Source organism: Pteropus medius, unplaced genomic scaffold (assembly GCF_902729225.1).
Source record: "Pteropus medius unplaced genomic scaffold, Ma_sr-lr_union100, whole genome shotgun sequence".
In the NCBI taxonomy this organism is placed as follows: Eukaryota; Metazoa; Chordata; class Mammalia; order Chiroptera; family Pteropodidae; genus Pteropus; species Pteropus medius.
In genome coordinates this window covers 37,940,984-37,956,588 of record NW_024349800.1, presented here as the reverse complement: position 1 = coordinate 37,956,588, position 15,605 = coordinate 37,940,984, and the positions used below count along the sequence as shown (strand labels likewise).

At 31.9% G+C, this 15,605-nt stretch overlaps 1 protein-coding gene and 1 pseudogene across 1 annotated transcript in view; both read right to left on the bottom strand.

The window, feature by feature from the left end:
* Nucleotides 1–15,605, bottom strand: part of LRPPRC (leucine rich pentatricopeptide repeat containing) — a 90,748-nt gene that overhangs the window by 58,347 nt on the left and 16,796 nt on the right. Inside the window, exons 11-14 of the mRNA XM_039887280.1 lie at nt 15,462–15,569; nt 11,846–11,964; nt 10,283–10,376; nt 7,559–7,625 (exon numbers count right to left, since the gene is read on the bottom strand). Of these exons, the coding sequence (XP_039743214.1) occupies nt 7,559–7,625; nt 10,283–10,376; nt 11,846–11,964; nt 15,462–15,569 (388 nt within the window). The remainder of the gene's footprint in view (nt 1–7,558; nt 7,626–10,282; nt 10,377–11,845; nt 11,965–15,461; nt 15,570–15,605) is intronic.
* Nucleotides 5,895–6,013, bottom strand: LOC120622325 (uncharacterized; annotated as a pseudogene).

Sequence of the window (15,605 nt, the reverse complement as noted above, 5' to 3'; positions counted from 1 at the left end):
AGGGCAGCAAAGGATTAAAAATCATTTAAAAATCATTTAAAAATCATTTTAAGTTAAAACACACTAGTAATTATTATATGCAATGCATACAGATCAAAGCCTTAAAATAAATAATAAATGTTTCCAAAATCAAGTTGAATTTTCAGGAGAAGGTAATTTAATTTAGAGAAGTTGACTCTCACTTTTGACCCCTTCAAAACTAAGGTTAGTTTGAGCAAGAATCATTAGAAACCATCCCTAAATCTTGAGGTCCAAGCTTGATGGAGCACAATATTTGTATGGTCTCAAAGTGTCTGCCTATGACTGCTTATTACTTGTAGTGGTAAAGACAGTAACCATATAATGGAGAAGTCAAACAACATCTCTATTGGATATCAAAGTTAATATCACTAATGAGATGCTGATGGACATTGTGTGATTTTAGATTTCATTCCCTGAGGACAGAATATCACTCCTTTGGAACTTCAGCCAGGATGTATAATCTGAAGCTAATCATGGAAAACCATCATGAGGAATATCCTATAAAATAAGTGGCCTATATTCTCCAAAATGTTAATGTCATAAAAGACAAAGGCTGTTCCGGACAAGAGTGAATTAAAGAGAAAAGACAATTAATTCATCCCTGAACTGGATTCTGTACAAGAAGAAAGAAAATACGATAAGAGAAAATAATTGATAAAACTGAAACATAAACTATATTAGAAAAATTATTCCATCAATGTTAAAATTTCCTGAACTTGCTAACTGTGCTGTGGTTACGAAACATCATATCCTTGTTCTGTGTAATTACATACTGATATATTTAAGGGAAAAGGGTCATGATATATGTAACCTCAACCCAAACAGTACTGAAAACTTTTATATATCTGTATGTGTATATATGTATATAGATTCACAGACTGATGGAATAAATGATAAAGTGGCAAAATGCTAAAAGGTAATAAATGGAGATACAAGAGTTCTCTGTACTATTCTTATAACTATGCAAATTTGAAATTATTTCAAAGAAAGCAAAAAATACCCCAGCTCACCCAAATTTTGCCTATTTAAATGAGAAATCATTTACAAAACAGGATAATCAATGAACATTGGCTTTATACTACTTTTAAGCTTTGTAAACTTAATGTCTATAAGTTTCTTTGAGAAATCAGTTAACAGAAAAAATGATAAACTGACCTAAAAATCCTAACTCTAGGCTGTAGTGGGAAACGATCCCTCAACTATTACAAGAGAGTTTTCATCTCCCCAACTATTTATTACATACAGAGCAGCCTGCTGTGACTACCTGGCATTGCTACATGCAAAAAAAAAAAAATTGTTTTTCTTTTTTACAAATAAGTGAAAAAAGAGATCTCAAGACATGAGGATAAATGCAGAATAAAGAGTACAATATGGTAAAAATTTATATTGTTAAAAAATTAGGTATCTTTTTTTGGTTAGGTAGGGACAGCTTTCATTCCAAGGACGCTTAACCTAGATGCCTATCACATCTAAGGAATGGGGATGGTGGATGGGAGTAGGAAAATCAGAGTTTACAGAGACGGGGTCAATGCCTAAAAATGTACAATATTATGTAGCAACACTTGCAGTGGTTTGTCACATTTGCTGTATCATGTACCCCTCCCCCCCTTTGGGAATCTGATGAAATCTCAATTACTATAAATTTTGTTAAGTGTGAGAATACAGTGGTTCTGTTCTTAAAATTCTGAGATGTATATTAAAGTATTTATAGACAGACGACAGATCTGTAATTTAAACAGTCCAGGGGAAAAAAGGAGGGTAGGAATGGGAAAGAAAGAGATGAAACAAGATTGCCAAAATTTTAACTGTTGAAGTTGAGTGATGGGGAGTTTTACTTTTGTGAATATTTGAAAACTCTATAATAAAAAATAAACATACACCATCTCTGGTCCAAATTCTGCATCTCTATTCCAACTTTCAATAATAAGCTACTTTACTTTTTAAAGAAAAGCTCTTTTAGTCATGTCTTTGATCAAAATACTAATTTACTATAGAATAAAAAATATTACTAAGATGTTAAATTGCCCTCAGACCTGGTATGAAGTACCGTGAGAAGGCATGGAGATAAACTTTCAAAATTGTACATATATTTAAAACAAGTGAAAATAACTTAAAGCACTACCTTGAAATGGGAAGCTTCATGATAAATGGTGTGGGTTCAAAAAAAAAAGAAAAAAAAAAACAAACCTATGAAGAATCTTTTAAAGCTACAGTTTGTAAAAAATAGTTAACATTTCTTTACTACATATTCACTCCCTAATGCACTGCAATCTGGTTTCTGGCCCCAAACCTCCACTGTACTCTTGCTAAAATACTACTAATCTCAACTCAAAATTCACCCAGCACTTTTCAGTCCCCTTTGACTATGTTTTGAGATTTATGTTGTTATTGATCATTATCTTGCCAGGCTCCCAATGATGCTACTCAATCTCTTTATCAGAAATTCTCTTTCCCTATCTGTTCCTTAAAAGCAATCCTCTATACTAGGTTCCAAATGCATTTTTTTTTTCATTTTATTTATTATTATATATATATATATTTTTAGGCGAGGCAACCCTTGGTTGACCTCACAGATTGGAAGGACCTTGTTACCTTACAATCCCTTATTTTTATTTTTTTAACATCTGGCATTTAATGTGGTGACTTTCAATAAGACTAGTGTCAGAAAGTTGATTGCATTTCAATGTATGAATAGCAGCACCACTTCAGCGGTACAGACTCTCAACTAGCCAAGTTCAGACTATTGTCACTGGGTCAGAAAACCCCTCGTTAGATCACAGAACTCTTTTCTGTGCACAACAAAGAATTAGATGCCTTCACGGAAATTCTGAAACATTTTTCTTCATTGTATGATATATTCCTGGCCAAGTTTTGAACTAGCTTCAGTGACATTTTGTCTCTCAGAAGTGACTCAATATTTCTGATGGTGGAATTATCAATAATACATAAAACGTATAATCTCCTCTTTCTCATTTGAACTTTGTTTGGCTAGTGCTATTAGGAAGAAAGTCTTATTCATAATAAACATCTTCTCGCCCCAGATTTGACATAAGACTTTACTAACTTTATCAGTCAGATCTAAATGCCCTTTAAAATATACTCTTAAAAACAGCCTTATTTTTTTTTAAAGTTTAAAAGTAAAAATTCCCTAAGAATCTTAAAGACTCTCCCCCTAAGCAGTATTGAATTTTAATTTCAACAGGTAATTTTGCCTCTATGTGTTAATAAACAATTTATAAATTGAAAAAAATTTTAGGAAAGCATCACACTTGATTGGTAATCAATGACCACTTCTTGAGTTTATCAACTTACAGAAATACCAACTTGCCATTCGAATACTACTCTAAAAAGATGAAGAAAATAGTGTTTGTTGGTTTTTCAAAAAAATTTCAAGGTAGCAAAAAACAATTAATCTGGGCTAAAACAGGTTACAGAACACATGCTAAGAACTACTGCCTCATAGACCCTGGATCCACCACTAGGAAGCAGATCATACTAAAGGTTAACAAGCATCCCAAAAATTGCATTCCAATATTGAAATGCATATCTAAGTTTCTCTTAGGATCAGCTAAAGTGACTACGCAATCTCATTTAATGTTCTGTAACTTCTGACATTTTTGATAACTATGAATAATTATTTTTGGTAAGGAGTAATTTTAAGTCAATCTCTTATGTGCTAATCTTTATAGGAGTTGCAAGCAGTTAATTTGGACCTACTGAGAATGCCAATCAGTATTCAGTCTTCTCTTTCCCACTCAGCCGATTCCAAAGATGCTAGAGTACAACAGGATCTTGAGAAGCACATGATAGGTGACTGTTTCAATAGTTGTACTGCATATACTGACAAAGGGATTTTATAAATACATCTATCTGATTCAGTATTGAAAGACTAGAAGGCTATATTAATACAAAGATAATAGATTATAATGATATGACATTTTGAATTTTTAGTTTTTGGAGTGGGAGGGGAAAAAAGAAATCACCTTTAGTCACAAATGCTTCAATTATGTACATATTTTTATGAAAATATCATATTACCACAAGCTGAAACTTTTCTGTATCTACAATAAGAAAAATTCATCAACATAATGTAGTTTTAGAATATACAGACTTAAAACACTTTCCTGGAAAGGACTAGTTAAAACTGATTTTTACTGGGCAGAGTACCAGAGGGGAGACCTTGACAGAGAGCGAGCTCTGGAGATCTGCAGTGAGCTGTCCTCAGTCTTTAACTGACTACTGAAAAGCACATGTGAGTGAGCTAATAATCTGAAGGTGAGGACACTACCTGAGTCCTTTTCGAAGGCTCTGAAAAAGACAATTTCCAGAACTCACATAGGGCTTAGAATAGTTCATATTCCCAATAATCTTCAAATACATAGGGGTTAGCAGGTAGAGTACTCAGAAGGATACTGCCTCAATAGTGGAGTTACACTAATTTAGTGGGAATAATCCTAGACTAAAGCTGCTCCAAGTCCTGGCTAACAAAGCATAAAAGCAAGCATAAAACTGTTCCAAGTAACTTAACTCAAGGCTGTCTCTGAACAAAGCTCAAAAATATTTAAAGGAATACAAAAAAATTTCATATCCACCAGCATAAAATCCACATCTGCCATCCAAGCAGAAATTACAAAGAAGCAGAAATGTATGATGCATGAGGAGGAAAAATCAATAAACAGACCCAGAAATGACACAAATGACAGAATTAGTAGACAAGGACATCGAAACATCATTAACATCTCCATACAGTCAAGAAAGAATAAAAAAGCACGAACATGTTAAGTAGACATGGAAGATATTTTAAAAACCCAAAGTGAATTTCTAGAAATAAAAATAAAATGTCTGAAATTAAAATAGATTCTAAATGTATCCCTGTCTCAGCCAAGCCTCAACACTGCACAAGTCACTCTACTTTCTTCAGAATAAAGGACAAATTCCTGTACGTTATTTAAAATATTTCAGAATCTTCAATTTCAACAATAAATACTTTTAAATTAAAAGATTTGCCTAAAATCAGAGGCAGAAAATAAGGTCCAAGTAATTAATTCAACAGCACTGATCATGTGGCAGGTATTAAGAAATAGCTGAAGAAAGCGCAATAAACCAAACAAACATGGAGCTTATGTTCTAATAATCAAAATAGCTGCCACAAAATCTTTGTCACAAAATAACAACAAACAGATATGCATGTTCTTATTTAGAACTGTTTATTTTTCTATATTACAGTAATTTCATTACCTAATTTTCAGCCACAATAAATCAGAAATAGCAAATTATTTAAGTGTGTATAGGTTACTTAAGGTAAATATACTGAAAGTTGTCAAGAGTGACAGTAAAAAATCTGACAGCAATAATGGTAACACAAAATTAAAAAGCAAAAATAGAGAAAACACAGCAACCAGACACACTTACTAGAGGGGCAAGCAGCTTTGCATACTTTAATCACTGAGCCAATAAAAGCTCAATGACTGACTTGGATACATATCAGAATACACAATTTGTTTTTATCCACCATACTAGATCAACTTTAGAATCTAAATACTTTGTTTAAAGAAGTCTAGGGTTTGTGAAATATAACTGACATTCGAACTAACTAAAAAATATGAAAAACTTTTCCCAACCTTTTCTCAGGAATAACTATATGAAAATGTTACTATATTTTACTTCATAATGCATTATGGATTCTTTTTTTAAAATCTGGCTCTACCAGCATGTTTGTCCACTCTAATATGTATTCAGTATTTTTCTTTCCTTTATCTTTCCTCTTTCCCTCTTTCCCTCCCTCCCTTTCTTCCTTCCTTCCTTCCTGTGGTTGACCTCACAGATTGCAAGGACCTTGTCAGTTTACGATCCCTTTATTTTTTTATTTTTTACACCTACAGCACCTGGTCTTCCTAGGTGGTCTCCCATCCAAGTACTAACCAGGCCCAACCCTGCTTAGCTTCTGAGATCAGACAGGACCAGGCTTGTTCACGGTGACATGGCCATAGACTGTACTCTGTATTTTTCAAACTTTATTTTTAAAGACATGGACTTTGATTTCTTCTTCTTTTTTTTTAACTGCACACAAAACTATCATATCACTGAAAAGAATATAACTGCACTGACTAAAGAAAGAGCAGCAACACAGAATCCCACCTACTTGTTCTACCTCTTCTTGCCTACAGTGGAGATTCCAAGTATGTCTACAGAAAACTCCAGCGCTCCAACCAACAAACGGACTAAAAATTACTGGAGTTAATATTGGAAGTCATTAACATCATAAATACAGAAAGAATGATAAAATTAGAAACTCATCCTTTTGCAACCACCACTGTTAACAATTGATTCAACAAGGATTACCAGTAGCTGCTAAAAACACTGAGTGAAAGGTGCTAGGAAACAAGGCAGACACACTTTCTCAAAGTATCGCCTCACAGAATTCTTACCAATGAAAAGAGGATGAGGTTCCCTTGCAAGGGAGAGATATGGAGACCACTACCATAACCAAGTGACGATCAAACTTAGCTGATGGCACCAATTTTTGACACCTGACAATATGTCTCTTGATCCAATAAGAAATACTTATCACCTATAAAGTATCCTTTCTAAAACTGTTCAATCTGAATCTATCATGAGAAAAAAGTCAGACAAATAAAAATGTGAGGGGGACATTCTACAGAGAAAGTAGCCTAAACTCTTCAAAAAAAAAGTCAGTGTCAAGGTTTAAGAGAATTGTTCTTGATTAAGAAAATATGGAGACAGTAATTGAATGGAATGTATGAACTTAATTGAATCCTCAATCAAAAAGCAAAACAGCTATAAAAGAAATTTTTAGAACAAATGGGACAATCTAAATAGGGACTATGTATGTTGGGTGATATAGTAGTGTTAATTTTTTAGGAGTGACATTGGTACTGGATTACATAGATGACCTTATTCTTAAGAGTTATAAGCTAAAGAATCCAGTATGATATCTACAATTTCAAGTGGTTCAGCAAAAAAGTGTATGTATGTATGTGCATGTGTGTATATACATTAGAGAAACAGTGTACGAGAAAGTAAGTAAATATTGCAAAATATCAAAATGGTAAATCTATATAAAGGGTATATGGATGTTTACTATTCTTTCAACTTTTGTGTTTGAATATTTTCAAAATAACAAAAGTGGGAGGGAAAGGTCATTAACATTCTCTTGAGTGCACAGAGGAAGAAAGTAATATGATGAAGATAATCACTTTGTAATTAAAAACTTAAAGTATAAATCAAACATACATGCAAATTTGTCTATAATTCCAACTCATCATTTTCAAACAGTGCTTTCTTCTCTGAAACAAGATCTTTACCAAATCTGTGTGTATTTCTTGGAAAAAAATAAAAAAGCTGCCTGAACTCCATTCAATTAATTAGTAGGAAGAATAAAACAAATAAGATTTCAGGTAACTAGTATATTGGAAGATTTAGAAGAATATCATCTTTCTTCATACAATAGGTCAAAAAGACAGGAGAAATCAGTCCATATTCAGGTAAAGAACATTATATAAGGTGATCATCTTACCTCCTAAAGCCTAGAATTAGGCTGCCTCTCAAAGTAGTAAGTGAGAAAGGCAATGTATTTGATTCCACTGCAAAAGAAAATGATCATCATTAAATCACAGACCAAAAACAAATAACTTAAATTGTCAGTTTATTTGGAAACACATTTATATCTATACCTTTTAATTTTCATTTTGGAAATTTTATTTTTTAAATTGAAATATTTTCATATAAAAATAATTATAAAATGCAATTATATATATTTGCTATATATAAGCTATCTTTTAAAAACATTTTAACTTCATTTTCATGCATATATACGACTACTGAATTTACACATGTTCTTTCATATAAATGTCAGTAATTAATCCACCAGCATACTCAGAGTCAGCCTGGCACACATATTGAGGCTGTATGTTAATGGACAATGTAGCACTGTGACGGGACAGACTAACTACCCTACAGGACTTCTGTCTTTTAAAAACAGTAGATGAAGAGAACAATTCTTTTCTCAGTGGTGTTGGGTTCTGTTGAATCATTCACACTTTCTCATTCTATTTTCCACTATGATCAATGACCTGCATTCATGCAAGAGTAACAACATTAAGTCATAAGAAAATCAGTCTTTACCTCTATTATATAATTGATTTATACTGATCTTTCTCTTTTCTGAGCATTCATTTGCTCTACTACTCATTTTGGCATTTAACAGTCTACCACCTTGTATTTTTCAGTGCTGATACTCTAAGCTTGATTTGCTTTAGTATTAGAATAAGGCCTGATTCTTCACATAAACCTTGCCATAACTAGCATGGAATGGAATCACATTTGGCATCTCTTGAATATACTTTTCTCTGTCATTCTATTAAAATGGTGCCATGTTATAAGTAATTGATTTAATATTTTCGGTATACATATAATGTGGCTGAACGATCCAAGATGGATAGAATTAGAGAGGAACTTATAGTGGAGGGAAATTCTGAAGACAGAGTTAATAAATACAGTTTAGGTGAAAATTAAGATACCTGGTTTAAAAAAAAACAAAAAAAAACCTCATGGAAAAAGTCATAGTAGATTGTAACATCATTTGCTTATTAATCTCCCCCATACACTTAAAGAGAATTGAACATGGAGTCTGAGTTTCTCAGTGGTTTTACACACAGCATTGAAAAACTAAAAATCATTTTTAAAATGACCTGCCTTTTAGTCACTCAGAATTAGACATAACTTACATGCCTTTCAGCAACCTTTAACTTTGCTTAACCAAATTAATTTTCCATGCCTACAAACACATGTGGGAAAATGCTTCCTACTACTCTACAAACTCCATCAAGATAAGCCATTTATTTACTCTTCTCTCCTACCTACCATCCTTTGTGATGTGGTAACCAAAAATGCATGCCTGTGACCTGCCTAACAGTGAATACCAGCAATTATAGAACTAACTGCTCTCCAAAGACCTGGAAATAAAAGGAGGGACATCAAAGTTCCTGAAATTTTTCTTTTTCAAATTTAATAAACAATCTCTTGAAAATTTATTTTTATACTATTCAAATTAGTCTTTTACAGAATATTGTCAAGTTTCTATTCATTAAAAAGGTGACCAGAAACATCCCAGCAGGCTGAAGGTTGCTGAAAAAAAACATCTAGTTTCCTTAGCAACAAACAAGTCTGAAAAATCAAGAGGTTGACAATGAAGTGAAATAGGTGGTATGATAAAGAGAAATGCACCTTATGTGCTCAGATTCCTCTGCTAATGCTTCTCTGTTTTCATCTTGTCAGTATGAAAAATATATAGAGTGGAAAGCAAAATCAATACAGATAGCAGCCAACATTAATACCCAAACTTCAATGCAAACAGCTATACCACTAACCATCACCATTTTCATACTAAACACTTTGCTTTTCCTTTACAATATTATGAACTATTTTAAACATTTACACAGATTATCTCAATAATTTGGTTTTTACAAAGCTTCCACCTATACAGTTTGAATATACATTATTCAGAGCTTAACTTTAAACATTTTAGATTAGAAATTAAAGTTTGTATGTTCTGTTTCTAAACATTTTTTTTCATAAGATCTAAAAAACTCAAGTTTAAAAAAGAAGACTTTAAGAAATGTCTTATTTATTAAAATATAGTGTGGTGAAAATAATAAGGTTAAAGTCAGATCTTGGTTCTGGCTCAGACACTAACTTTGGGCAAATCAGTTAACTTCCCTATGCTTTTTTCTTCATCTATCAACATGTATGTGATGACCATTGTAAAGCACCTTAGCATTTATAAGTGTTTAGTAAACATTTGCTGTTTTTTGTCAATGAAAACCGGGAGATGGCTTCATGTAATTATGGCTATAATAGGAGTTAGTTTAAAAACACTTTAAGAAACAATATCTCATGATTTTCACAACTCTCACTACATAGGTAGATAGGTAATACTACCCCATTTCATGAAACTAGATCAAAAAAAGGTAAAGAGACTTGTCTACATCCCATAATCAGTGGCTTAATTACAAACAAAACCCAACTCTTCCAGGTCCCCAGTCTAACCTACCAACCATGTTATCCTCAAAATCCTTTTAACTTTAAAATCATTTCCAAATTATCTACAAGTTCAACTCATAAACAGCTTATTAGTCTGACTGATTTAAAATATACACTGAAGGCATAACGTACCCTGCATGCTTTCAACAGTAACTGAAATTAACACCTATCAAATTTACTGCTAATGCTGAGTACTTACAAAATGACAAAACATAGTCTAAGTTCCCATTTACTGCTTCACTTCTCAATTCAGCTTGAGAAAATACATTACTTTCAGGTAGACATCCATTTTCCTAGGGATAAAGCACATTTCAATGATAATATGCCTCAGCTAAAAACATTATGATATGCCAAACTTCCTGTTTTTCCATTTCTTTATATGACCATTTTCTCTGATAATCCTTCATTTAAAGAATCATTTTCTAGAACAATACCTAAACTGAATAATTGAACTTTAGCAAAAACTATGAGATGGAGTCCCAACATTCCAAATTAAATGCCTCTCTTCAAGTTCAGATAACCTGTTACCTGTACAGTGTCTTCCTTCTAGGAAGAATTTACTACTAAAGACACTAGGACAATTCTCTGATTTAAAACAATACAAAAATTCATGTATTGATCAAAATGATCTTTTGGGGTATACGGTGAGGTAAAAATAAAATTTAATTTATCTCCGAATGGTTAATCACTTGTCCCAACATCACCATTTTTAATAATTTAAGTACATAAGCCAAAAATGAGCTCGAATACATTTATTGAGTCACTGTATAACAGCACCATATTAAAAACCACCTAATCAATAATAAGCAATAAATAAAAATAAATTATGGTATATCCATACAATAGAACAGCATGCAAGCATAAAAAATAATTGGTGGATTTATACACTGTAATGGAAAGGTGCCAAGTGAAAAAAAGGATTTAGGGAAATAAGGATTTAGGGGAACTATTTTTTTAATATATATTTTAACAGTAAAATATATACAGCACAGGCTCAGAATATTCTGTTAAGTACTTGGGGAAGAGAGGTACAGACACTTAAGACAAACTCTATCTTTCAGAGAGCTGTAACTATGTAATTATTTCAAAGAAAGAAAAGAACACTCTAATATTAGAAAAATCGAGGCATTAGGTGAATAACCATCTAGGAAACAGATCTTTGAATGAAATATTTCTTATTAAAGTATTTGGTGCTCTGTCATGTTGTTCCAAATTGTATAGCAGTTTCTTTTGAAAATAGAAAGTGCAATCCTTGCTGATCTAACACACTAAGTCAATTTCATCATATTCTCTTTCATAAAGACCTTTCCTGTTCTCATGAGGACAGGAAGTACTGGGTAGGAAAATAATGCTTTAGAGTCAAACTAAAGATGATTTTTTAAAAAAAATAACAAATAAGCTATGAGTGTATTATGAAAATTCATAGAAAAGTACAAAGTAATATTCAAAAGATGAAAATTAAAGTTGCATTGTAGAGTAGGATTCAGGAGCAAATATTGTGTTATTTAATTTTTTTTTTTGATACCGACATATTGTCTTTCAACACACAAGAAAAATGCTGCTTTACTTCTTTAAAGTTTCAAGTTTAACCACTACAGATGTTACACTAACCAGTATTTTTACAAAGCTTTTGAAATTGTATACAGACACGATCATTTTTAATGCTCAGCTTAATGACTTTTTCTTTTTTTGGTGACCACAAAACATTAGGGAGGAAAGATATTCTCTTCAATTATGAAATTAAAACCATACTTATGCTCACCTGCAAAATAGCACGAACTGACGTTATACTATCAAACGATGGAAACACATAATTTACATATGTTTCTTGATCAGGATTTACTCCCATTTCATGCATTCCTTTGAGGACTTCGACTATACCTGTAAGATAAAATTTAGAAGAGATGACAAACCTGAAATAAATTAACAAAAGATCAGAAAGTTTAGTTCATTTACTTTCTGAACCATAATGAAGGAAAAGTACTCAGCATTTTGTTTGACTAAAAGAAAAAGGAGAAAAGAAACAGAACTGGGAAATAAGTAAAATTCTGTAATATAGAAATGATAATAACGCTCCCCACTTACCTCTCGGGGTAGTCAATAAAATTAAAGAAAAAAATATGTGCGAAACTCTAAAATATTAAATAAATTTAATATTAGCAATAATAATTTAATTTTTTAATCTGTCTTAAAATACTCTAACAATTCAAAAATTTTCCTTAAATGATATGTAGACTAAATGTAGCATAAGGTAACTAGATATTTGATTTTCTAATGTTTGAAAACAGGCCAAAAATTGATAATTCTTATTGTACAAAATACTTCACTCAATCATCTATGCCTCAAATACTTTTTATTCTCCTACTTCTTCATTTTTCCAATAATGTTTTTCAGGGGGAGGAGTTCACTCTGTTTACCTAGATGACGTGTGTAACCAGCATTTTTAACTTATGAATTTTTCTAACTGAAACTGAAGCAGGTTTAAGAAAACCTGGATTCACACCTTCACCTAGGTAAGTTCAGTCACTCCCGCAGGCATTCTGAGGAAGCATAAAAAAGATATTCACTTCAACAACTGTAGTCAGATGGAAAGAGAGAAACACTTATCAATAAGGAGAAAAAAGTGATTAATCTGACATAACTACATACATCCCTCTAAAAAATACAATTCATATTTTCAAAAAAGATTAAAATAATCATATATTAACATAGATAGCATGGAACCCAAACCTCTGTGAACTTAAAAAAATCTGAACTAAATACACAATCTAATACGAATATTTTAAATGTAGTCATGAGAAAGTTTGTGAATCAAGAGGAAAGTCTCCATTCAAAAAGTTTTATAAGAATTAAAATAGTTCAAACTTTTGAGAAATATATGTATATGGTTTACCTGAGCAACTTACACCAGCTATGACCATTTATTTATTCCACGATTTCAGATTTTAACCAGAGCACTCACTTTATTAGGAGGCAACTTCTTACTTTTTGAAAAGTACCCTCTAATCAAACACTTCACTTAACTGACATTTATGCTTTCATATCAGCTATCCCTTACATATTTTACCTTTTCTATATTCTAATTTTTATGTTTTCTAAATATACCAAGAGATTGTTAGTCATTCTGGGTTATTTCCTCTAATTCAGGCCAACGTGCTAAAATTCTAAGTGGTAATTTTTTTCATTTATGCCACAGAAAAATACTAGTAGATGAGCCATGAGGAAGTCATTATAAGAGTTTTTCTTAGGGATTGGTGATGGATAAATTTGCAGCCAGAAAAATTCTAGAATTCAATAAAAATTTGATCATCATTACTGAAAACTCTGGTTCAGTTTGAACTGACCCCTAGATATCTTTCTTTGATATCCTGAAGGGTTTTATTTATTCCATAGGAAACATTCCTCTACATCCTTCAGCTCTGCAGCCATTATTTTCTTGTGGTATTTCTACCAGTTTATAAATGACTTTCCATGGATAAAGTACAAATTCATTGCACTAATAAGAATGTTGCTTTCTTACCTTACACCAAAGAAACGATATATAATACATAACAGCCATTTCCCTGTTACATGAAGGAAGATTATACAATCAATAATATTGTAATAACTACGTATGGTGTCAGATGGCTACCAGACTTATCAGGTGATCACTTCATAAGGTATATAAATGTCTAATCATTATGTTGTACACCTGAAACTAATATATTGCATGTCAACTGTAACTGGAAAATAAAATTTTTTTAAAAAAAAAAAAGACCACTGATTTAAAAACTTGGTAATACTTTAAAAAATGTCCTTAATATAAAAATCAGTACCCAATTTTTAACCAATAGCTAAGAATTTTCATAAAATAAATTCAGCATACAGATGTCGAATATATAGGTGTTATGGTATTTAAAAAGAGCATTTAAAATAGAAAGACAAAAATTCTCAATTCTAGTCCGAGCACTACAGACAGCTAGATGTGTAACTTAAGGTAAGTCACTGAATCTTTCTGCAGCTCTCAGTTCCTTCATCAATATAATGTGAGCTTTCAACAAGGGACCTTTGAAATCTAAATTCTAAGATTCTAAGAAAAGACAGATTGAAGATAAACCTCACTTACTATTTTGAGCTACAACTATAGAAAGAAATTCCCTGAATTCTTTTATGTGTACTAAGTAGTAAAAATGTGGTATCCGATTCAAGTCTAGATAGAGTGCTAAGGTTGAAGAAAGCAAATTTACTTGATAAACAAACATTTCAACAGGGGTATACATTTTCACATCTATGTAAAGGTGGACAATACTAATATGCCCTCGAATTTTCATGGAATGATAGAAACTTTCCGTGGTTCAAAAATACTGGGTTAAAGGTTACTTCTTGGAGCTTTCAGAACTGGAGGCTATGCAAAGAGTTAATCAACTAGCATATTGTTTTCTAAAGATTTTCTAAAAAGGATTTAGAGACTTTTATAGCCAGAAACAATTAGGGAATACTTGTTTCACTATTTCCTTCAAAGCATAAGACAGCTATATATTTAAAATAAAATTGCAATATGAAAGTCTGCTAAAAGCACTTTTTTTGTTGTTTGTGCATTTTGTTTGTCACCCAGTGTCATACTAACAACTCTGCATCTCATTCTAAAGCACATTATACTGCGAGATAAAATGAAAAAGACCATTTTTTGTTTCCCCATGGGGGAAGTACTTCTGTTAAAAGCATCTTTTTATGATACTACTCTTTCTGAATTACCAATAATGCAAACCAAAGAATTAGATACTGTACTCTAAAATTTAATATTTGTTCAATTCTTATTCATATCCTATAGACATCCCATGTGTACAAAGAAAAGTATGTTAAACGCTTAAACGTACTTAAGAATCTGAAAGATTGAACATTTCTGTCCTTCAATCAGCAGGCTGTCAGGTCATGAGTACTCATTTCGCAATAAAAGTTTTCTTTTCTTTCCTATTATTGTAACTCAGCTCATTTAAGAAGAAATAGACTGGTCCACAAAGAAAATGTCCTGATTACATATAACTTTATTTTTAATAAGGCTAGACAAACAAACTAACTTCTAACCCTATACATAAAACCAAGAACTAGTTTTAGAAAATCTTAAAAATAATGAACTATTTAAAATTACACTCACAAGTTTGAATATCCAGATCAGAGATGAATTAAGAAATGAAATGTTAATTAAGATGAAAGAAATCTATTACATTTGTTTTATAAAATCCTTAATATTTTACTATGATTTAAATCAATTCTATTTTCAAAGAAGATCAAATACTCAGGAGTAAGTATGCTTTCCCAAAGAATTCAATTAGATGTGTGTAGAAACTATTACAATGGATCTCTGAACCATCACAAATCTGTAAAAGGCAAAACCTAACCTTGAACATTTTTCTTCTTCTGATGTCCAACCAGCAATGGCCAGAAATAATGAGTTCTGACAGGAAAACCTTCTTCCTTCAGAGCCTTCATTAGAGCTTTTGCCAAATCTGAAAGAGATACCATAAAATATTACAAAGCTACCT